At 42.3% G+C, this 24,688-nt stretch overlaps 1 protein-coding gene across 5 annotated transcripts in view; it reads right to left on the reverse strand.

Annotated features, from left to right (window-relative positions):
• The window catches only part of CUX1 (cut like homeobox 1), a 320,620-nt gene that overhangs the window by 197,964 nt on the left and 97,968 nt on the right, over window positions 1–24,688 (reverse strand). For all 5 annotated transcript variants that reach the window (XM_083172201.1, XM_083172198.1, XM_083172199.1 and 2 more), the window contains exons 3-4: window positions 23,048–23,095; window positions 3,256–3,334 (exon numbers count right to left, since the gene is read on the reverse strand). In XM_083172201.1, coding sequence (XP_083028327.1) covers window positions 3,256–3,334; window positions 23,048–23,095 — 127 coding nt within the window. The remainder of the gene's footprint in view (window positions 1–3,255; window positions 3,335–23,047; window positions 23,096–24,688) is intronic.

Genomic DNA, 24,688 nt, shown 5'->3' on the forward strand with positions numbered 1-24,688 from the left:
CTCCTTTCCCACCTGTGCTCTGCATGGAGCATATCCATGATTCTCAATTTTTAGTTGCAGCCTCATTCATCAAAGGCTGTAATATAGGAGATAAGACTTTTGTCTCCTTGTTAAAGCCTGTTGCCATAATTTCCACACTCCGCATAGAAATTGGGAAATTCATTAAACTCCTAATAAGCCTGATTTTCAGTTTGAAACATAAACTGTATGCCATCCTGAGATGGCATTCAGTGTCCCCAAAGGGTGCACACACACAACACCAACAGTCCAGGCACAGGAAAGGAGAGGGTAAGTGGGCTGAGGCTGTAGCAGCGCTCACCTCCAGCAGACATGGTATTAAGAGTGACGGGAGTGGGAACGGGCGAAGATGGCAATGTCTGAGCTCCCACCTCCTCACATGCAGCCTACAAAATGGCAGTGTGTCTGCAGGCTGCACATGCACAGCACGAGAAAGTCCTTATGGACACCTCTGCTGCAGAGAGAAAAGTATCACAGCTCTTTGGAAGCGATACTTTTATTAGGGTGGCATGATTGATTCAGAGTTTTTCATAATACATATGCCCCCATGTGTGGCAACCTGAACTGACTCAATTGAAACGATGATCAGGTTGGTCATTCTGTTCCCTAATGTGGAGAATACTAGTTCTAATAGCAGGATATAGCGAGGATTCATATAGTATTGTAAGTTTGCTAAACTTTTCACTCAACAGTCAGCTTAGAGCTTAAAGAGTTCTCCCATGAGCTGCTGAAGGGCTGCCCTATTCAGTAGCATAGGATGGGCCTCTATGGGGTTTTTTTTTTTATTCTGTAAAGCCAGACACTCTACCTTGTCATCTCCTAAGCCATCAGTGTTATAAGTCCTGATAGGAAGTGTGCAGGGGCTGCCAGTTTCAATTATTTGGGGCACATACCAGTAATAAGCAAGAGCTTTCCCTGGTGCACCAATCCTTCACAGCTGCACACCGCTATACACAGAAGGACGGGCCTCTTGATAATGCCTCCAACAAGTGGCACCTCCTAGTCAGTGCTCCATGTAGCTGTGTGAGCGCTGGCCAGTGTATGTGTGTGTGTGCGCGTGTGTGTGAGAGAGAGCCTACACATATGCTGTGTGTATGTATACTATGGGCCGTATTCAATGCGGCCAGCGAAGGTGTTAAATTGCAGGGATCGGCAAAAACAATTATAAATGTTTAAAGCCATTATCGCTGGCAGGCTGCTGCTGCTGGGCTGTCTGACACTAGGCACCTCCCAGTCAGTGCCGGTGCTCCATGTAGCTGTGTGAGAGCTGGCCAGTGTGTGTGTGTGTGTGTGTGTGTGTGTGTGTGTGTGTGTGTGAGTGAAAGAGAGAGAGTGTAAATGCTGTGTGTATGTATACTATGGCCGTATTCAATGCAGCCAGCGAAGGGGTTAAATTGCGGGGATCGGCAAAAACAATTATAAGTGCTTGAAGCCATTATCGCTGGCTAAACTGTCGCTGAGCGACCATATTGCCAGTCTTTATTTTGTGTTGTGGGAGATGAATCGCTAGGAGCGCGCTCACGCAACCAGCCCTTAATGGTCGCAGGAGCATGGCTAAAAAATAAAAAATCGCTGGTCGCTGGTGCACAATGCACCAGCAACCAGCGATTTCTACTCAAAATGAGACAGAATTTCAGCCAACATCGCTGGTCGCTGATGAAAACAGTACACTGAGCAATATGGTCGCTGAGAGATATTAAGACAAAATTGCTCAGCGACCATATTGCACCATGTGTACACACCGTAAGGGGAATATTTACTAAGAAGTTCTATTGGAGATGGGATGTTGCCCATAACAACCAATCAGATTCTATCTATTATCTTCTAGAAGGCGTTAAATAAATAAAATCTTTTGGTTACTATGGGCAACATCCCATTTTCAAAAGAACTTCTCAGTAAATGTTCTCACTTTGATATGATTATTTAAGATCTTTCTTTCTTTGAAACGGATTTTAGACTAAAAATAATTGAAACATGCAAAAGTCATTTTCAGAGAAACACACAAACACAAAAAAAACAAGGTAGTTAAGCATTAGCACAGGATAGGTTACTGGCATTATAGATTTTGAATACAAACACTAGTCTGCCTTCTCAGTTCCCTGTCTGTTTCAAAGCTTCAAATGAACTAAACCAAAAAAAAAGAAAATTCTTTGTACATCAGCTGAAGATGATTCAGCAGTCAGAAGTTGTTTAATAACGGGAAATACATTAGGATGAACGAATGTTGAGAGAGAAGTTTGATGCTAGGCAGACTTAGCACCTCTCTTATCTGAATCACCTCCCTACATCTCTGTTGTGTGTGATTGACTGCATTCACCACCAGGGATTCCCTTACAATAGGCTTTTTCTTTTTTCTAAATATGTCATGGTGGTTGTGCCTGTAGTCACAACATATAAAGAAAAAAAAAATGTAAACGCTGATCCAGTAGCTGCGATCATTATAAAATAAAGGTTTGCTCACAGTTTCAACAAAGACTGGTGAGTGCATTTCCTTTATTATTGGATTGTGAAGTCAGAAACCAAGTTATACACACAAACATACACATATATAACACAGCGAGTAGAGCATTCTCCAGACTTGTTGATAACCATGACAGGCTACTGACGTCTTAATCATGACGGGTGGAAATATCTTAAATGTTCTAGAGCAAATACACTCAGCCCTAGGCCAGCCTGTCACGTGCCCTTCTCTTTGGACTATATTTGTATAAACAGGATGCTGTCCTGCTATGTTTCTACAGCAGCACCCCGGAAGTCGGACATCAGTAAAAGTCCCTCTACACGGGGAGAGGTTACTGAGCGTTCTGAGCAATGTAGATCGCTAGGCACACAACGCTGCACAGCGCTGTCTGCTGAGCGATCTGTCAGAGCCACCAGTGATCTCCGGTAAGAACACGGTCCTTGACTGGTGATTAACTAGATTTATCCAGCATACTGGATCTTAATCACTGGGCAATAGCGCAGCTGTGCATATCGCTATAGCCCCTACACGCAGAGCGATGTAGGGGCATTTTGCAGATCGAGTAGAAAATGCTCTGAAATTGCTCCGTGTGTAGGCCCCATAACCGTCAGTGGCGCTGGCTTACATTTTTGTTTGTATAAATAGACAGACCGATAGATGGAAATACACTTTTGGTATTTACAATTTTCTTCGGGCAGTCACTAGTATTCTGCAATGCAGTAAAAAAAGAAAAGGTAACGCTTAATATAACAGCAGAATGAACGCAAGAGGTTTACCTGGGACATCAATTAATCTTTTATAAACATTCAAGAAGGCAGCTTCTGCTTCTTTGCTTCTTTTACTCAATGCATCGATCTATAAAAGAGACAAAAAAAAGTTGTTGTTGTTTCCATCAGTACACACAAAACACAGCAGGAATATTCCAAATACACATAATTAGTGTTTTTTTTAAACCATCAACCTAATGAAATGTGGGGGTTCCGTGCCAGTAATTGTAAACCTGGAAGAATTCACTGTTTGTTTATAGCAGTAGTTGGACAAATAGTGAGCCGCTGACTGTGAAACAATGTTATTTCCTTTATCGCCTTCCGATGATGGCCTGCAAGAAATGCCGGATCACTCACCGATAGTCAGCATACCGATGGTCATTTCTCCGACATCGGAATCCCGGTGGCCAGGAGCAAAACAGTCAGAATCTCTACTTACATTGGCGATTTTCCATTGTGGGGGTCCAGGACCCTCAAAGAGAGAGAATAGAATAGGTGGCGAGCACAGCAAGCTCGCAAGGGGCTCGAATGCACTAACCTCCTGTCGCGCTCTTGACAGTCGGGATTTTAATGTCAGAGAAACGACCATCGGAATTCTGAATGTCGGAGGGTTATACTATAACAGCAGACCCCCCCCCTTACTAAACCATAGAGAGGGTCCGCTGCAGTTTTTGTTCCACAAGACAAGCTTTGCATGGAATTTACATACTACGTACAAAAAATGTTATTCAATTACTTCTCTCAGTGAGCCCATGACTGGTTCCAACTGTGCATTTAAGCACTGACACTTACATACAGGGCCATCTCTAATTGCACTGCTCCATATATCTCCAACCTCATCTCCGTTCATACTCCCTCCCACCCTCTATGGTTGGCCGACAACTGTAGTCTCTCCTCCACCCTGATCACTGCTTCCCACGCCGAAGTTCAGGACTGCACCCCTTCAGTGGAACGCACTCCTTAGCTCCATTATACTCTCCCCGACTTTTCAATGCTTCAAATGGGCACTGAAAACTCATCTATTCATCAAAGCGTACCCTTCCGCTGCATGACTTATGCTGGCCACACATCAGACCAACTTTCCTCCAACCATCCAACTAGTTGGTTGGTTGGACTGAAAATATGGCACTGTATGGGGGCAAATGCCAATAAGCAATTTGCTCAGAAACTCAGGAGAATGGACAAAAACATTCAGTGAAATTGATTAAATCAAATAGGTCCAACTACAGTGCATTGTCTGAGTGATAGTTGTTGTCCATTTTCCGATTTGGGAAACAAATGACTTAATTAGAAGTTACATTTGCTCCAATCCAGTACCAGGGTTTTATTCCATCCAACCAACTAGTTGGGTGGTTGGAGGAAAGTTGGTCTGATGTGTGGCCAGCATTAGTCCTTAGGCTGGTCCTCCGACTCCTGCCACACGACTTGACAATCTTTGCCTGCTTACAGCCTGCACCAAGCCACCTCCCACTTGCTTGCACCTCGTGTAATCTATCTGTCTCCCTTCCTACTAGATTGTAAGCTCTTCAGAACAGGGCCCTCTTCCCTCCTGTTGTCAAAACCCTCTACTCTACACATTTCACTCAAAGCTCTCCTATCTTTAAACAATCAGTGACCATCTTTTTCCACATTTTCATCTCCATATTTGGCCACCAGCCCCTAGTAGCAGTCCTCACTACTTACATTTAAGCTGTAATGTGTATTGAATTGCGGCATTCATGTTACCTGTACTCTATTTTGTTATTAAATTACTGCAATGTTAAGTTGGTCTCCCTGAACTGATCCTTTGTATGGCAAGGCGAACCACTTGTGGCGCCTTATAAATGAAATAATAATAATAATAATAATAACCACCCAATTATTGCTATAAGCCACGTGGTAAAACCAGTGGCAAATTGAATCTGCCTCAGTGCCAAATAATCTATATAATCAAATAAAATAAAATACAATATTTGAAGGTGTTATGTATGTTTAATATGGCCCCTTTTACTAATTAGGTTATCTATGTATTTGTCTATACTGTGTGGCCCATTCATTTGCTCATTGAGGTGTGCAGGCACTCAGACCAAAACTATAGTACAATAAAAAATATTCTGTCTACCAAAAAGTAGGATATGCAGTCATTTAAATGCTGACAAGAGAATGATAGAGGGAAATAAAATGTGTAAAATTTGGAATTTCCTTTCTCGGAGGGGTTATCGCATGTATTAAATTTCTATGTTTCCCCAGAATAAGAGAATGTACTTTGAACAGATAACTTGCTTTTTCTAATATTCTGGCTAAAGTCAGTACGGTAATGTATCAACTTGCGCTTCCCGGAGTGATATATCCTAGTGCATGATTGCATGAGATATGCAGGTTCATTGACAAGCAGAAATTGAATTTCACTGCATACTCTTCCCCTAACAGTGGTTAGTGCTGAATTTTTCATATATTTCTTTTCCACTGCTGAATATTTGAGCATCACTTTATGAAATATGTGGTTTCTTCTGATAATACGTGACAGGAATAATGGGAAATGCATTCTTTCCTAGCAATATCCGCCCCATTGCATGTTTGCCTTGCAGCATTTTCATTGCCACAATTATTAAATAGCTAACAAATATACAAAAAACTTTTGCATTTATCTTTACAAAAACTCAAAATGGTTAGAATAATGGGGCCCACACACGGGGAGATGTGCTGAGATCGCTCAGAATGTTCAGCACAAAGCGATGCGTCAGCGATGTGTGCTGAGCGGATCTGTCAGGGCCAGTGTTTTCCGGTGAGAAAAATGTCCCTGACCAGTGATTAAGAGATTAATATCCAGCATGCTGGATCTTAATCACCGGGCAACAGCGGCACACGGAGCTTTGCATCGCTATGCCCCTACACACGGAGAGATGTCGGGGCATTTTCGAAGTGATCTAGTGAGATCGCTTAGAAAATTCCCTGAAATCGCCCGGAGTGTAGACCCTATAAGCAACACATTGTATAGTGTTCCTTCTAGGAACCAAATGAGGCAGGGCGCTGGAGGGGCGGACCGGGCACGCCGACGTCACTAGAGGGGACGTGCCCGGGCTGCCGCGTCACTACAGGGGGCGTGCCCGGGCCGCCGCGTCACTACAGGGGGCGTGCCCGGGCCGCCGCATCACCAAAGGAGGCGTGCCCGGGCAGCCGCATCGCACATGGGGGCGTGCCCGGGCCGCCGCATCGCTGAAGGGGACTTGCCCGGCCATGACTACGTCACTGAGCTGCCGGGACGTAGCCATGGCCGGGCAAGCCCCCTTCAGCGATGCGACGGCCCGGGCACTCCGGCGGGACAGACTGCAGGCTGATTTAGCGGGGCGCTGCTAGAGGGGCAGGGCGCATTTTGCCCTTTAAAAACCGGGCAGGGCGCAGCGCCCCGCTAAAACAGCCTAGCGGGAACACTAATTGTATATAGCATTGAGGGAGATTTAGTTTAAACATTAATCATGTTTATGTGAGTTTTGCCTTCAAATCTCATTATGCATCTGCCTGACAATGTCTAATATAGACCGAGACGAGTCCTGCGAGCGGCGAACTCACATGCGAACTGCAAATCTGCCTCACATTTTTCCCAAGTCGTTTTTTTGCTAAAATGTTGTGGAACCTTTTCACACCAACCGGCCTTTCAAACAATCTAGAATTTCTTCATTCACTTGATGTATGCAAGTTTAATCATTATTATGCAAACTTTTACTCTAATTCGTACAGATCCCTTAAGCCAGGCTGGTGCCGGACGGGGTCCCGACAGTCGGGATCCAGACAGTCATTTACCCGACTGTTAAAATAAAGACGCACGGGTTCCCGGTCCACAACCCCCATAGAGGGAGAATAGAATAGGTGGCGAGCGTAGTGAGCCACCGTGCCCGCAGCATGGCGAGGGCAGCGAGCCCGCAAGGGGCTCTGTTGTGCTCGCCACGCTGTCTGAGTCCGGCCAGTCGGGATCCCGACGTCGGGCTAATGACTGTCAGGATCCCGACTGTTGGAACCCTGTACCACACCCAAGCCAGGCCAGGTATGTAATTTTGGGTTGATTCTGATTGACATATCAGGCCTATAGCTCAGAGTGTATGCGTCGTTAGCGCTTTCACCCGGTTTGATGAGCTGCACATCAAATCTAAAGATAGCGACTGAGGCGTATGTAATGAGGGAAAGGGTGATATGTTGCTACGACCATCATTACATTGCTCAATGTGTACCCGTCGGCCATCATATTGATCCTGGGTACACTTCAGGAAAAGGCAAAATCACACACACCAAGGCGAAGAACCTGAGCAGTTTTGTAACCAAAAGCATGTAAGAAAACCAACGAGCTAAGTTACAATCAGGGGAGGCTCCAGGGGATGGGAAGGGGGAAGCGTTGCAGCACAGTTCAAAATTCAAATAGGGGAGGTACACCAACTGCCATTTCAGCCTGACCCACTGGCAGGTCACGTTGCTCCCCCTAATTGAATTTTGGACTGTGCTGCAGCTGCCACTAGCTATAATTATAGACTTTATTTGCACAGAAATATACAGATACATTATTTCAGGAGATGCATACTGTATTACAATGCGTACGTGTAATCCTGAGAGCTGTATAAACCAAATTGCATAAAGGATAAAGCTTGACAGTACAACAGAAAAGAACGAAATCTATTCCAGTAGCCAAGCACTGTTATAATACAGCACTCAAGTCTGTATTTGATTTCGCGTGTACAAATTCACCTGCCCAACAGCAAAGCTTCCCTGGAAACTTATTTCAGATGCTGGCAAGTATCTTCAGGACAAAGGAGACTCATCACAGCCAAGATGGCTGCTCCTCCTATTCCTGACAGAAACCTATTTTATGGTTGGGCAGAAGAATACAATAAATCATTCTATGTCACTTTTCTTCTTGGCTCTTGAACGAATTCACACAAACACTAATAAATTAAAAGACACACACGTTTACTTGGAGTATATAAATAAAATGCAAAATGTGCTCTACATGGCAACTTGTATTCCACAACATGAAATGCAATCGTCTTTATATACAAAAGGCATGTAAGACATTTGATACAAGTGTATCATTTTATTAGGTTATCATGTTTAACTGTATATGATAGCTCGAGTATATTAGTACTCTATTTACCAATTGACTGAAACAGCCGGCTTACTACATTTCCACCGCTGTGAAAGTTCCTGAAACTGACATTTGCCGCTTATGGAGACACAGCAGGATTGAAAAGATGTAGAAAATAGTACAGTTGTTCAGCTATACTGTTTTTGGGGAGATGTCATGTAAACATTTTTTCTGCTACACAGTTTGTAACACACACACACACACACACACACACACACACACACACAGATATTTTGGCAAGTGTTTTTATCTGCTCTGCATTCATTTCAACATTTCTTGCAACACATTTTTTTCATACAATGAACTCCTGGTGAGATACAGTATGACAGCGGTCATTAGGGGGCATCCTAGTTGCTGGTGCTCTGACTGCTGCTCCAGTCCTTTGCAACCACCAACTTTGCAGATTTTAGATCTAAAGCTGCCCACACATGGGACCTTATTCAGGTACGTTCGCACGTGGACGATGTTTGTGCTTGGCGCATTTCGGCGCATGTGCTTGCGCTAGGAGCATGCACCCACAGCGAACAAACTGTTTCCTGGGTGCACACACTCATCTTTGCGGGTGGAGGGCTATTAGCATTTGGGAATGCCCAGCGTTTCATGGGCATTCCCATGCTAATGTGGCCGTGGCGGACATGCAGGGGTCGGGCAGCTGACATCACCAGATGAACAGATTGGACAGTCCAAAAGTAGTTCTAGATCTAGTTAAAAACGCATGCGATGTGCTAAAGCAGCATGTGTTTGAGCAAGATGCAGTGTGATCTAGTCCAAAAACTACCTGCAGCACATACATTTGTGCTATGTGATGTGCATGGGAGCGTGTATTGCAAGCCCAAGTAAATGCAAATACAACCTTAAAGAATGTGTAAATGTTACACATTCTATTATATGGAATTAAAAACAAGTGGATTATTATCATTGCCAGTTATGTATATAGCACACACATATTCCACAGCGCTTTACAGAGCGTATTTGAGGATTCACTTTACTCATTTATTCTGCCTGAGGAAGTAATCGGGCTCTATGAAACGCGTTGCAGATATCAGAGAGATCTCTTTTATTTATTGTTTTATTTGGTTTATTGTTTCTGCATCCATTTCATGTTTGGGACACTGAGGTTAAAATTTAAATGATCACTATCCATAATTGTGAGCAGTTCTTCTCCCGAATGTTATATATCTAAGGATTGCATTCTAAAGCTGGGTACATAGGTCGTTCCATTGGGTATATCGGACCTCCATATCGACTATATTGCTCAGGCAATATGTGCATTCCCACATGTGGTGTTGTCAGATTTAATTTGCTGCACATCAAACCTGATAATATTACTAGCGTCCTATATTATGATAATGAAAAAAGGAAGATGATAATTCCATCCTTCATTAACATCGTGCCAAGTGTGTACCGGCAATCCGTGCTGATGGAAATTTGTTCCGGTTAGAAAAAGAAAAAAAATCCGGTGTGTGTACCCAGCTGCACATTACCTCTTTCATATTTGTTGTCTGTTATTTGTCTGTCTGTCCAGTATGCATTCAGACACTAATGGACCGATTTGGACAAAACCAATGTGTAGAGAATAGGTTCACAGCCCCCAAAAAGGGGTCCAGCCATTGCACAAAGTGGGTCAGGGAAGCAAGAAACGGCAAAGTTGCATAACATAGAGGGGGTAGAGGACATGGGGTTTAAGAAAAAAAAAAAGAAGTGGCCAGATCCAGGTGCCGACCACAGAGAGATGTATGCCAGGCACACATGGCATGGGGATTTCGATGAGAACTTTAGATAACTCTAGGCAGCCACCTCCAGGGCCTGTTGGAAGAGTTGTCCAGCTTAAAACAAGAGAAGGAGAAAGTAATGCTAATTGCACAACCAAACCCGAGCAATGCCAGGCCGGGTACCTCAGCTAGTTTATCAATATAAAGATTATCAACACTGGATGGATATGTGAATGTGCTAGCTCTTTAAGGAATAAATGAGTCAAGAATGGGTCCACCATACATTATTTCAAACTCTGATTTACTTTAAGGTTGTTATTTCCTGTCTCTATAAATGCAGAGGAAAATCAATCTGTCTTGCAAGTCTACGGCAATGTGAGCAGTTGCACATCACTATTAATTAGATATGACCCATTAAGTATAAGTATATAGTACACTGCTCTATGTGTGCGATTATTCTCATTTCCCAGCACAGCTTAACACTCTAGGGTCTGACAATTCAATAATATTACAATCATCATGAAAAAGCAGTAAGGACCGTAAGATAATTTATATGTGGTTTACAGAACATTAATATCTAAACAAATATAGTAACGTCGTATTTCCAAAAACACAGAACAAGAAAGAGGACTTTTTGTAGTTGACAATACACAAAGGGGCAGATGAAATAAACTTGGTAAAGTGGAAGGTGATAACGCACCAACCAATCAACTCCTAAGAGTCATATTCGAAACACAGTTGATTGGCTGACGTGTTAACACCTTCCATTTTATCACTGCTTTACCACTTCCCCAGGCTTAATACATCTGACCCACAATTGGAAGTTAGCTTGGGCAGGCTCAACAAACTGCATCTTTATCTGCTTTGTTCCATACTATATATATCGCTAACTAGGCAATGCCACGCATTTACCTAAGCTACTCACTAAACATTGGGTAAATGAGGCAGACAGCCGTACAAACTACTTAGACCACATTGGAGTTTACATCTTATTACCACATAAATGAACTTTAATTACAAGGGAAGCATCCAGACATCAGTGCAAAACACTTTACAACAGGCCAATTCTATAATAAACTGTAACCCTGACGCCAAGGGATTCTGCAGCAAGTGTCTGCTGTTATACATCACTGGGAACATTAACAAGCATATTCAGTACCGGTAGAACACTTTAAATGTTACAAATCATAAGAAACTGCAAGCTAATCTTAATTAAGCAGCCATAGTTCCAGTACAGTTCCCATTACCTCTAGATTAGTTCCACCAGCAGTAAGAGAATTGGCTTGCGCACTGACACTGCTCGGAACTTGCTAGAAACCTAAACATAACATAATTCCACGGCATTATTTTTACTTGTAAAGTACATAGTGTGACACTGTCCTTTTGTTGCAAGAATTAGTACAACAAGAATAAAGCCTAGGGATGTCACTGAGGTATACAGCACCTAGGTTGAACGGTTTGCCTGCACTGCATATAGACAGTCTGGCAGGGTGTGGATCGTATTGTCGACCAGACTTAGGTCGACGGTCATTAGGTCGACAGGGTTCTAGGTCAACATGCGTGAAGGTCGACAGGTGTCTAGGTCGACATGGGACAAGGTCGACAGGTCGACGTGGGGTTTTTCACTGTTTTTGACCCGAATGTTGACACAGTCTGAAGTCAACCGCAGCCCCTCCCGATGCTTCACGCTCAGCACACTATTTTATTCTCACACCACGCCCTAGTGGATGGTAGAGCATGAAGTACCGCCTGTCGGCACATGTCGGCTCAAAAAACCCATGTCGATCTTGCGACCTGTTGACCTAACCCATGTCGACCTGACGCATTTGTCGACCTAGTCCCATGTCAACCTAGACACCTGTCGACCTTCATCTATGTCGACCTAGAACACTGTCGACCTGGTTGCATTTCGACCCAACAGTGTCGACCTAATGACGGTCAACCTAAGTCTGGTCAACAATACGACCGTATCCCGTCTGACATACACTGTTATAATGTATGGCAGCAGTTAGTCACACAGTGGCCTTGCAAGTAGGCCATATCTTCACAATAGGAACTTGCTGCACATTACCTTGGCTATGAAGCTTAAGGTCACATTATTAGCTCAGAGTACCAGCATCAACTGTTCATGGAGATTCAATAGCAGGAGAATTCAGGGCCCGGCTAACAATTGTGCAGTCAGCTAAGTAAACCATCCTGGAGACTTGTGCTGGGCACATGGCGGCAAAGCGACACACTGCTGGCATGGACTGGAAGCAGCTGATGACAGCTGCCTGTAATCACGGAAAGCTAGTCAGTAACTGGCTTTCCTCAAGTGCAATAAAAAGTTAAGCTCGACGAGCTGTCAGGTTGACCAACTGTTGCTGTCATGATAATAGTATAATAAGGTGTTAAGAAAATGAAATAAAATGATATAATAATATACTCCCAACAATTGGAGTATCTGTAAAGTGGTTAATATACAGGATGAAGGAATGTTTAAATCTAGACCCTAAATTGAATAATGTAGCAACACAAACAACTGAGAAAGCAGTCATGTTTCCTATGTCTATATTGATACGTTTACATTATTTATTGGATGTTATTATATTTCCATCATGATTTCATTATATTTTACAATAGTGCTACATTTTAATACATTTTTACCATTTCTGTTTATGTTATACTTGTATGATATACCTTAGTAGAGGGATCCAATAAACCCTCATTGTAAGCAGTACATAATTCAGTATTGTGGTTTGCACAACTTGACAAGCTGAGCAGTTTAAAGGTGTTCACATGGTGTGATTTTGCTTGCGATTCGATTGGGATCGAACTGAACAGCAAGCAAAAAGCATTCAATTTGGACTATAGAGTACAGATCTGTACTATATAGTCTTGACTGCACAGTGAATTTTTTGATTCGGTTTCGATGCAGCTCATCGGGATCAAATGCGGCCGAAAACCATTTGTTGTCCATTCGATTTTGCTTATATAAGCAAAATGTAATCGAAAAACAGACCATATCGAACCGTATGTACAGGGGCTTTAGTTTTTGTTTTGTTTACCAGATAGGTCAATACTTTCAATATTTCTGTAGTTATAATTGGTGTAAGGAGTGCTTGTCAGCAATATAAGAACAGTCACCGGAGACCTGCCCGTGCACCAAACTGACGCCACACAGCTCCTACCACGCCGCAAGTAAGCACTTGTTGAGCTTCACAGAAGGATGTTGGCGTCACCACTGAAGCCATGCTTAACACGTTTCATTCACTGTCTGCGCACAAACACAGAGTGCAGGGTCAATGACTGATCGAATAAAGTTATGCCTCCAATTGTGTGGCAACAGTTTGGGGAAGGTCCTTTTCTAGTCCAACATGACTATTCCCCAGTGCAGAAAGCAAGAACTATGAGGACATGGTCTGATGAGCCCTGACCTCAACCCCATCAAGCACCTTTTTGAGATGAACTGGATACGGAGATTGTGACCCAGGTCTTCTCATCCGACATCAGTGCCTAACCTCATAAATGCTCTACAGAATGAATAGGGACAAATTCCCACAGAAAGACACCAACAGTTTGTGGAAAGCCTTCCAAAAAAACGAGTGGAAGCGGTTATAACTGCAAAAGGGGGAAAATCTCCATATTAAAAGTATATGTATTTGAAAGAAATGTTGCTCCAGTTCCTGTTGGTGTAATGGGCATGTGTCCAAATACTATAGGAGAAAAAGAAAGAAAGTTCTTCCAACTGGAGCTCAACAGCAGGAATTCAATGTTCTGGCTGTCGAGTGTCGAAAAGTCTGTGGGTTGTCAAAATCACAGCCATTTTGACGAAAACCGGCCGCGGATTCGAGCCGTTTCCGAAAATACAGACCCACCTCCATAGGGAGACGGGTCTTTAACAGCCTCCCTATGGAACTGAGATTAAATACCTTAACTGCCGATATTTCCACTGTCGGAAATATCGGCACACATTGAATGTGGCACACATGGATCAAATATCTGTCTATATTCACACACAAACAATACACAGATAGAAAATAGCAGTCCAATCCAGAATAGTGCATAAGCTCAAGGTTTATTGGCAACTTTTCAGATCAGCATGGCCCTTTCTCATGTTATAAAGGGTACAGGATACTGAATATGATTACAATCCTGCTGGATTTCACAATGAGGCTTTCAATTAGGACAAAACCCTCCAAGTGAAATATTAATACTCACCCTATATAATATATATATATATATATATATATATATATATATATATATACACACAATATTATGCCGGCACTCCCAATCTTGATAATAACAGCGGCCCGGTGCACTCCACGATGAGTAATACAAGTGTCCAATAAAGGAGGCACACGGCTGGGTTAGAAGAAACAACAAGTGTAATTAGGGCATAGCACAATTCAAGCGCTTTTGGGGAAGCATCCCCGTCATCAGGTTAGCAGCCCGTTGTTAACCTTCCTTGTAACGGGCTGCTAACCTGATGACGGGGATGCTTCCCCGAAAGCGCTTGTATTGTGCTATGCCCTAATTACACTTGTTGTTTCTTCTAACCCAGCCATGTGCCTCCTTTATTGGACAATATATATATATATATATATATATATATATATATATATATATATATATATACACACACACACCAGTGGTAATAAAGCCTTTCACATTCGCCTGTGCAAAGAATCCTGTATAAACACGTGTCAAAGTGCGACAGACACAAGTCCACCCCCCCCCCCCCCCCCCCCCCCCTCCTTACACATTGTCTCCTCTTCCATATACTACTTAAGCTCCAGGTTTATACGAACAAAAGCAATTTCTACACACAGTCCTCCTGACTGTATGCAAGCTTTTATACATAAATGTTTAAGTAAAACATACTTCACCGAGGACAGATAATATTCTTTGAAAGTCACAAGACAGTCTGTAAAATTCCAGATCAGAGAGTTCTAGTATAAGCTACCCTGACTTGTTACCACTGCTAACAGTAACCACAGCCAATGCCATCATGAACATCTCTCTGCTTTACTGTCCTTAGCTCACCCTGCAGCATTCCAATGAATTTGCACAAAATAAAAAGGTCCCAAAGCCGTCAAGCTGTAAAAAGCTTAGTACCAGAATCTGCAGCGCCATGTTTTATTTATGGCCACTCAAAATCTGGGACTTTTACAATTTTCGCGTTTGCAACCAGACTCTTATTGCTGCCCCTTCATAATTTTTGTCTTTCAGCGCAACCTACAGTGCTGTGCATGCAAGATTAACAGCAACATCAAAACCATTAAGTTTGTAGTAAGCACACAGTATAAAGGGTAAAATAAATAACAAGGCAAAACAAACAGTATCTAGGTTTTATAGTCAGCTACAGTACCAACCAATCACTCTATTTACCCCCAGGGAAATGACTTAAATATTGGGCGGTGATTATTATATACTGTACAGCAAGTTCAACATTGATGCTGTGTTTTTAGTACATACAATGAAGTGCAACTGAAGAGATCCAGTGACCTTAGAGATCAATGATCCTCAGGCCATTTAATAATACTATAATAAGTCGCTATTTCAGCAATTTTAAACCAACCAATTTATCCATTATATCTGAACATAATATGTACAATGTGAGAGATGAACGACATTTACAAAAAAACAACAACACAAACTTAGGGGGGTATTTATTATAGCGCAAACAGACATAATTGTGCGGATAAATTCTTTCAGCCTTACAGGATACAGACTGTTTGAATAATTACAGTTAGGGGCTGATGGATTGGTACTTAATTTATTTATTAACAGTTTCTTATATAGCGCACACATATTCTGCAGTGCTTTACAGAGAATATTTGACCATTCACATCAGTCCTTGCCCCAGTGGAGCTTACAATCTATATTCCTTACCACATGTACACGCACACACAGAGATTCTAGGGTTAATTTGTTAGGAGCCAATTGGCCTATCAGTATATTTTTTGGATTGTGGAAGGAAACCGGAGCACCCAGAGGAACCCCACGGAAGTACGGGGAGAATACACAAACTCCGCACAGTTAGGGCCATGGTGGGAATCAAACCCATGACCTTAGCGCTGTGAGGCAGTAATGCTAACCATTACACCATCCATACTGCCATTATCTTTATCTTTCACAATTTTATTTCTCTCCAAATTTTGATAAATATCCCCTTCTCCATCAGTTTATGGGGTGTATTTAAAGCGGCCGGCGAGGGGGTTAAACAGCAGGGATCAATGAAAACAAGCGATCCTCGCCGTTTAACCCGCGTGCCGGCCGCTCACCCTATTCAAAGTTCCGGGGGAATCCTCGCTGTCAGAGGACGGAAAGGATTCCCCCAAACAGCGATGTTCGCGGCTAATTCAGGGAGCCCGCTGCATTTAGCCGCGAGTCTTGCTGTTTTGCCAACCACGTACGCCGTTAACCCCTCGTTAAAAAAACGGAGCGAGGGAGAAAAGGCGTATGCAGGAGGTCAGTTGAATACTGACCGTACTCCCCCAGTATTGAATACTGCCCTATAAGTGTGCTCCATACTGGTGAGCAAGTAATCATGTATATTTAAGGGCGAACACAGAAAAGGTTACACACACTCACACAAACACATGTACACACAAACACATAAGCATATTTAAAAATGACTGATGCTGTAGCTCCAACTAACATTCTCCGCATTTTTACTCCACAATCCAATGTGTGAGATGGGAACAGCTTTCTTTCCCCTACAAGTCTGGCAGCGGCACCCAACTGTATTTCACAACATAACATCCATTGAGCTTGAAGTAGCAGATGATGCTTAAGAGGTTAACTCTGCGCATATCTGGCACCTCTCCAGCCTTTGTAGAAGAATCACTACTAATGTGAGATCACAAAGCAGAGTCCAGGCCAGCCGTGATTAATAGACTGCTGAATACGCTCCTTTCCTCACACACACACACTTTTCATTCCCCTGCTTCCATAGATCATGGACTTATCCTCGAAATATCTGACTGAAATTGAATTTGGCTTCTCTCTCAACCGTTCATTTCCTATGTTATGCAAGGTTATATCCTTTTCTGCATGAGCAGAACCAAACCAGCTGCAGCTCGGGAGAGGAAAATATGTTTTCAATTATGGAGCTGGCCTGAAAACAGAATGGTAGATCTGAGAGAGGCCTTAATAGAGCCATCATTGAGTGAACCTGCTAGACGAAATCCTATTAATTAGGTGTTTAGCCTTACACAGGGAACCTTTGATACCGCTAGCACGTTCTACCTGGCATGCTATAGCTTTGTAACGCAGCAGGAAGTTAATATGGCAAACTTCCTCAATTGGCTATGCAGAGGTCTGACATTTGAAACGGAGATGATTGCGATGAAATATTGAGTTTCAGGAGCGTGTTAGGCAATGAGGGGTATGAATCAGAATTTACAGCGCTAGCCATGCAAGCTACTACCACAGTATGGACAGATTATTTTCCCTTAAGGAAGGGGGGGAGATGGAAAGAAAAGCATTTAATGAAAGGAAATGCAGTTTCGGCAATATGTCACTTTCAAGCAATAGGGATTTTCAGCTCCGTTCCACATTTAGAAGATGGAGGCTGCTTCAACGGGGGCATGAACTGGGAATATTAAAAGGAAAAATAAAACACACACTCACACGTTGGGGTCCAGTTCTTCCACGTTATTGTTTTGTTTTTTTATTCCACTGTTTTTCAATTACTCCCGTACTACTGGGAGGAAGTGGCGTCCTTGAACTCTAAAGATTTGGCAATCGGATCCATTTATATGCAGTCTTGCGGCACATTCACGTTTAATTGTGTGACACAGACATTGGCGCAGACAGATCCAACACATACTGTAACTGTCGGCACAATACATTATACAGGTCTCAGCACAGCTGTAGGATAAAACTTTTGGTGTATAATTGAGACATTTACATGTATAAATAGGGCCAGAAACCAAACTAGAGAACAGAGATAACGATGGGAGGGTCGGGAATAACGTTACAAAGGTGGGAAAAAGGGAAAAAAAGCCCCACCACATACACTATGCTCCTTCTTCGAAGGGAGAAGTCGCATGCGATCCACCTTGAACCGCCCAGCAGCTTCCTGGGTGGCAGAATTTCATAAGATACATCGTATGCGGTCCATTTGCATACGATATATCGTATGTGATCCCAACAAGGCCTGCGGGATCAGGTATATGTATAGTGCAGGCCTTGCGAGCTCAAACCTTCATCCGATGTGCATGGGACCACGGCTCCGAATCGGACCTGGAACACATGTGATTTGACACTTTTCATACGATTTTTCGTCCCGATCCATCAGAAGGGGATGAAAACTACCTCAAATCGCACTAATGTATGTGCACCTTCATTTATCAAATCAGTGGCAACATAAACTTTTGTTAAAATAATGCAATATGAAATGGCGATAGACCGTTGATAGAGCAGTTGATATGCCTGGTAAAATGATGACAGTTGATGGACTGCAATGGCAAAGAATGCACATATGATATCATACAACATACATTAGGGCTGGTCTAAAAGTTAGTAGTCCAGGTTAAACATCAATATACCTCGCATGCGATACCCCACCAACTCACACAGCAGCTCCTGGGTACGATACATCATATACTTCCTTTTGCATGCAATGTATTGTATCTGATCCCAGTCATGGGACCAGCAGGCCTGACCTGCGGCTCTTATCCCATGTGCACTGGACCGCGCATCGAATCAGAATTGGAGACCAAACACATCTGATTTCTCAGCCCAATCTGTCAAAATCAGATGAAAAGGTCCCAAATCGTACTAGTACTAGTTACAATTGCCAAATGATACATTGTGCAATTCATTAATACTCCAGATACAAAAACTTAGCAAATATACCCCTTGCATTGCAGCAACTGAACAGATAAGTTATTCTTTTGGAGACTATCCCGCAACACCATAAGTCACATGGCAGATGGCGCTTCTGCTGAACTCTACTGCACATGCATCCTTTTCCAGTAGCAATACTGGCAGTCACATGGCAGATGGCGCTTCTGCTGAACTCTACTGCACATGCATCCTTTTCCACTCGCAATACTGGCAGTCACATGGCAGTTGGCGCTTCTGCTGAACTCTACTGCACATGCATCCTTTTCCACTAGCAATACCGGCAGTCACATGGCAGATGGCGCTTCTGCTGAAGTCTACTGCACATGCATCCTTTTCCACTAGCAATAGTGGCAGTCACATGGCAGATAGCGCTTCTGCTAGACTGTAATGCACATTGCTGGCTGTGCAGAATCGGAGATATCAGACTAAAGTCTTACAAACAACTATGTTTGCTGTATAAATGTATACACTTTGCTTGCACTGTGGTGCCAAATAATGCTTAGGCCTTTTCCAGGTTAAAAGTATAAAAGATTAGGTAGTTCCTTTTCTTCAAAGCTACCAATAATAGCTAGGCAGCTATACCATGGGTATCCTATCCCTATCTGACTCATATCATATCATGTTCTAGATAAAAAGATGCACGCATCCTCAGGCAAACTGAGTCGGAAATTGGAAAATGCCATGGCTGCTGTGTCACAGGACGGGACACTGAACAATACATTTTTCTGGGGAAACTATACAGCTGTTTCTCAAGTAATAACAATAGTAAAAGTCTTCGTTTTTAGGAGCTAGAATATGCAGGGACATGTACTGTTCACACAGGAAGTGGATTCTTGATACGTACGTTTCAGTAATATATACTTTCCTTATCTAATGGGAAATCCGGGAGACTCACAAATTTTAGGTAGTACTAGCCACCCACTTTTTAAAGTAAAATAGGAAATCCAGGAGGCATGAAGAGACTATCTGCCCCATCCCCCACTTTACAATGATGCATACTTGCCTACTTTTGAAGACTAGTTTCAGGGAGATTATATTGTATAGTAAAATTTTGCACAGCGCCCCATTGAGGGGGTGTGTCATGCTCCATCCAAAGGGCGTGTCTAGTTCCATATATGGAGAGATTGTGAAAAGACATGGTGAATGTGGCACCTAGAAGCGTGGGTGTGTACTGCTACATCTGAGAGGAATCTTTTAAAATTACATATCCAAATGTAGATGAGCCCCAAAGCAGTTAGTAAGAGATACTATACTTGGTAAAGTGCTGGGAAATGGTGCTGATGATTCAATGTAAATGTATCTGTCTCTCATTCCTTTTTCCCAAAAAATGCAACAGTGTAATGTGGGCTAGGTGAAATGAGGGAGATTACTAGACTAATGAGGGAGAGAGGGAGATTGCTGCTATTTTAGGGAGTCTCCTGCAGAATGCAGGATGGTAGGCAGCTATGCAATGATGATAACTGTCACATTGATAATATGTGTGTGTGTGTAAGACGCCCAATTATGCAATCATTGCATCACACCACTTGACTGCACCACGTCCTATTACCTATCACTAACCTGACTGCCCCCTTTTGGCGGCTGAAAAATCAGAAACTATGCAGTAATATGGTTGTGGCAGTGTGCAAGACTGCACTTATGGAACCCGTCTGAATTGCATTCATACACACTGAAAAAAAAATGCTGATTTGGTCAGAATTGTTTCTGGTGCACGACCTGCCAGGTCCAGACAGTTACGTTTGTGTCGTAAAATGTGAATATATTAATTTAGAATGCTATTTACTTTGAAGACTTCCTCCTTCATTATGTTATTAAGACGAGGCCACAGAGACAGCATGCATCAAAACATTTTTTGTTTAAATGATTGGAAGTTTCAGTTCCCCTTTGTAATCCATAACTCTTCTTTTACTTTCCAAACCAGGCTTAGTTAATGGGAGGGTGTTGGGTTCTACACAGGAGGCAGGTGAGGACAACATGAAAGTGGGTACAACTACAGGCACCTGCTAAGGCTCAGAAGCCAATGGGTAAATGAGGACAGGACAAAACTAAAATTTATCTTCCTGCACTGTGTAATATACACACACACACAGCCACCACCGAGAAAAACAATCACATAAAATAAATTTGAGGTTAGCAGGCATTTCATAGGAGATTTACTCTGCTATCCGGAGTGTTTGCTTTGAAAAAGATTTTTTCGCTATGCAGTAAAATTTTACAAGGCAAAGATGAAAAACAGAAGATATAACAAAAACAAAACTAGACTGGGACTACTGTATGCTCGATAATGTATTTATAGGCAAACCCATTTTTTCTTATAAGAAAAAAAAATAGTTTATAGAATAAACTTAATTGCTATTTCATCTACAATGAAGGGTTGACAATTCAGGTTCCCCTGTAGGGAAGACTTTAACGTTGGAGCCCGATCAGCATAAAATTACGGCTAGAAATTTGCAGCCCAAGATATCTGTATCTGAAAATACACTAAATATAATAAATGTAACATGCATGACTGTAGTAAATATGCCAGAGATCCTCAACTCAGTGGTTGACTACACAGAAGTAGTAACTGGAGCCTTATTGTCCAATATACTTTGTAGTCCATGACCAATATATTATATACAGCCCTGTGTCTAGAACATTGAGTACTGTATAATACATGTAATCCCACAAGCAACATAATACACTTAGGGGTCAATCCAATTCAGCACTATGAATGCATATGTACAGGTCATCGCGGCAGCCCAGATAAAAAAAAAAAAAAGAGTTCACTTCCCAAATTTGTGTGCAATGTGGGGCTGATTTCACTCAGAATTTGATTGACCCAATAGTCCACAATGGCAGATCGCCTACACACACACACACACACACACACACACACACACACACACACACACACACACACACACACACACACACACACACACACACACACCTTCTTCAGCAGTCATAACTTCCCTCTCTCCTCCCAATGCCATGGTCTCACCAGGCTCTGCCTCTTGGCCCCTAGGAGAAGAGGGGGGGATGTGCTTTCCGAAGGAGGTGGTGTGTGTTGCGGGGTCAATCACATGTCTCATACTGTAAAAGTCATACTATATAAAACCCCAGGGCCAAAGTACTATCAACAGTACCTTATTCAACCCTACACTTTGCATATTATCTAAAGCTATGTCAGGCATACTAAAAAATGTATACTACATATCGCTCCAATGCCAAGTATACCGTACACAATATAACCGCATGTCCAGCTTAATATACAAACTCCATAGTCCGTTGCAGGCAAAACTTGACATTATGGTAGGGAATCTCTCTCCTCCTGGCGCAAAAGAAGCCAATTTGAAAAAACAAAATGCAATCTACCTAGAGGACGTTCCCTCCACTCAACCCGTGACAAGGGCAACATACAAATGCACTGCTGATACAGCTGTTGCAACAAGGAAAAGATTGTTCTCCGGCATGTACCAAGCTTATTATGCTTAACCCTAAGAAGAGTACAGCAGATCGCTGGCAATGGCAAAGACCAGAGGAAAAGCTTGTACTCATCTGCACAGACAATGTAAATACAACGTCAAACATCTCAGGGAACACTTAAACGTTACTTAAAGTCTTTTCATCAACTTTCATTTTGGATTTTGTGACCAATTACATTTGTTAGGTCTTACGAGGATAAATGAATCGTCATTACAGCAATATCTTCCAAGTGCAAGAAAACACAATGTGTTTCACAGCCGCTATTAAAATGTCATAATGCGGTGGGCCCTCTTGGTAGCTGGCAGAAAGCGGGAGCGGTGTGTTATAGTTTGGATGATAGCGGTGCGCTCTCTTATTGCCTGAAAGACCGGGGCGCTCAAGATACCTCGGCAGGTCTTAGGGCCAGATGTACTAAGCTTCAAAAGTGATAAAATGGAGAGTGAAAAACAGCCAGCCAATCAGCTCATACCTGCCATGTCACAGACTGTGTTTGAAAACTGTGTGACAGAAGCGGATTGGCTGGTTGTTTATCACTCTCCATTTTATCACTTTTGAAGCTTAGTACATCTGGCCCTTAAACACTCATCTGTCTGTTTACGCAGAATACATTTTGCAAAGTTTTGAAAAAAGAAAAATATTTTAAATACAGTCCTATGTGAATCGCTCTTACCTCTGCTTGGAAACTCTTCAACAGCGGAGCTACCTGTTTGCGCAAGTCCTATGGAGAAGAAAAAACATAATTAGGGTTGAAAATTCACATTCTGAGACAGCAACATAAATGCACACACACATCTCCTTCCCCACCTGCATCGCCGGGCCATTCCTAGAACTGCCTCCCTTTGGCAAACTAGACTTAACTTGTGCTCATTGACGTTTCCTATGCTCATGAAAAGATTGCATACTTACACATTATGGATCTCATAGGAGAAGTAATCTTAAACATACCCCATAGAGTAAAATTTCTGGCAATAAAATGATTACTTTTGTTACTAATCCAGGCAAATGGTAGAATAGCAGGCCATGTTTAGATCTTGGCAGCTATGAGTCTCTAGTGGCACTCCTTCATTTCCAGTTCTATTTTAAAAGACTAGCTCCAGCCAAACGTATTCCCCCCCTCAATTCTGGCAGGAGTTACCCTTCCCCCCCAAACCACGTTCATCAGGAGTTCTTAAAACCTCCTCATACTAAGCTTTATTCTTTGGCAGCTAATACTTAGGATTTCTATGGAAAAAAAGAAAAGCCAACCTATTTTTTTTGCAACGAAGCACTTCAAATGTCTTATTAATTACCCCATCAATGCAGTAGCACATACAGAAAAAAGTTTACCAAGCGTTAGCCTACTTTCAAGACTTAAGTACCTCCCCAATTTCTCAGACACCTTTATAGAATTTAAAAAAAGAAGATTTTATACAACATTTTAAAAGGATGCAAAAAAGGCAATTTGTAGTCATCAGTCCTTGCAAAGCAACAATTGTATTAATGGATTAACCTTCCCACCAGTACACGAGGGACAACTACATACCTTAATAAGGGTATCAAATTCAAGAAAGAAAAAGGGAGGGGGGGTTAGGTTTTCACTTTCACAAAGGACATTAAAACCCCATACACACTAATGAAATCACTCAAAAAGGTCCTTCTTCAAAAAAATAAAAAGGTAGTGTATATCTGGAATGATGCTCACTATAGTGCACCATTATTGACACAACAATCCCACCGTCACCTGAACATGCTGGTTGATTTTGGCTATGTAGCCACCAACCTGCATGTTGAGTGGGGTACTGATGACGTCACTGAACCATATCGATAACATTCTCGTTCAGCGTTCGTTAACAGTTGCGCGGTGCTACGGGTCGTTTAGTGTGTACAGGGCTTAAGCGGTAGATTTACCAAGAAGCACTTTGTCAGAGCCGCCAGTCAATGGCAGGTTTGACCGCTCATTTAAAACTAACAGTAGGAACAAATGCTATACTAGGCTTGTTTAGAATTTATTCATATTGGCATTTTAAACTGGGCGTTTGCACACACAATTACACCCCCCACCCCCATTCTAAACATATGCACGTATTTTAGGAACAAGGGGACCCAGGACAGCATAAAAAGCCAGATAAAATAAAACTTTTTCCATTCTTACATGTCTAACCATGATAATTATTGTGTCCCTTCATTGTATGTTACCTAACAAAAATCCAGAAACAACTATACCAGCGTAGCATTAAAATTAACTGAAATAAATTAAATTATAAATACATATTAGAGCACACATTTTAGAAACACATGTCCAGTATTTTATACATCCCTAGAAATAAAATAA

This window comes from Crinia signifera, chromosome 2 (genome assembly GCF_055691185.1).
Source record: "Crinia signifera chromosome 2, ASM5569118v1, whole genome shotgun sequence".
Taxonomy (NCBI): Eukaryota; Metazoa; Chordata; class Amphibia; order Anura; family Myobatrachidae; genus Crinia; species Crinia signifera.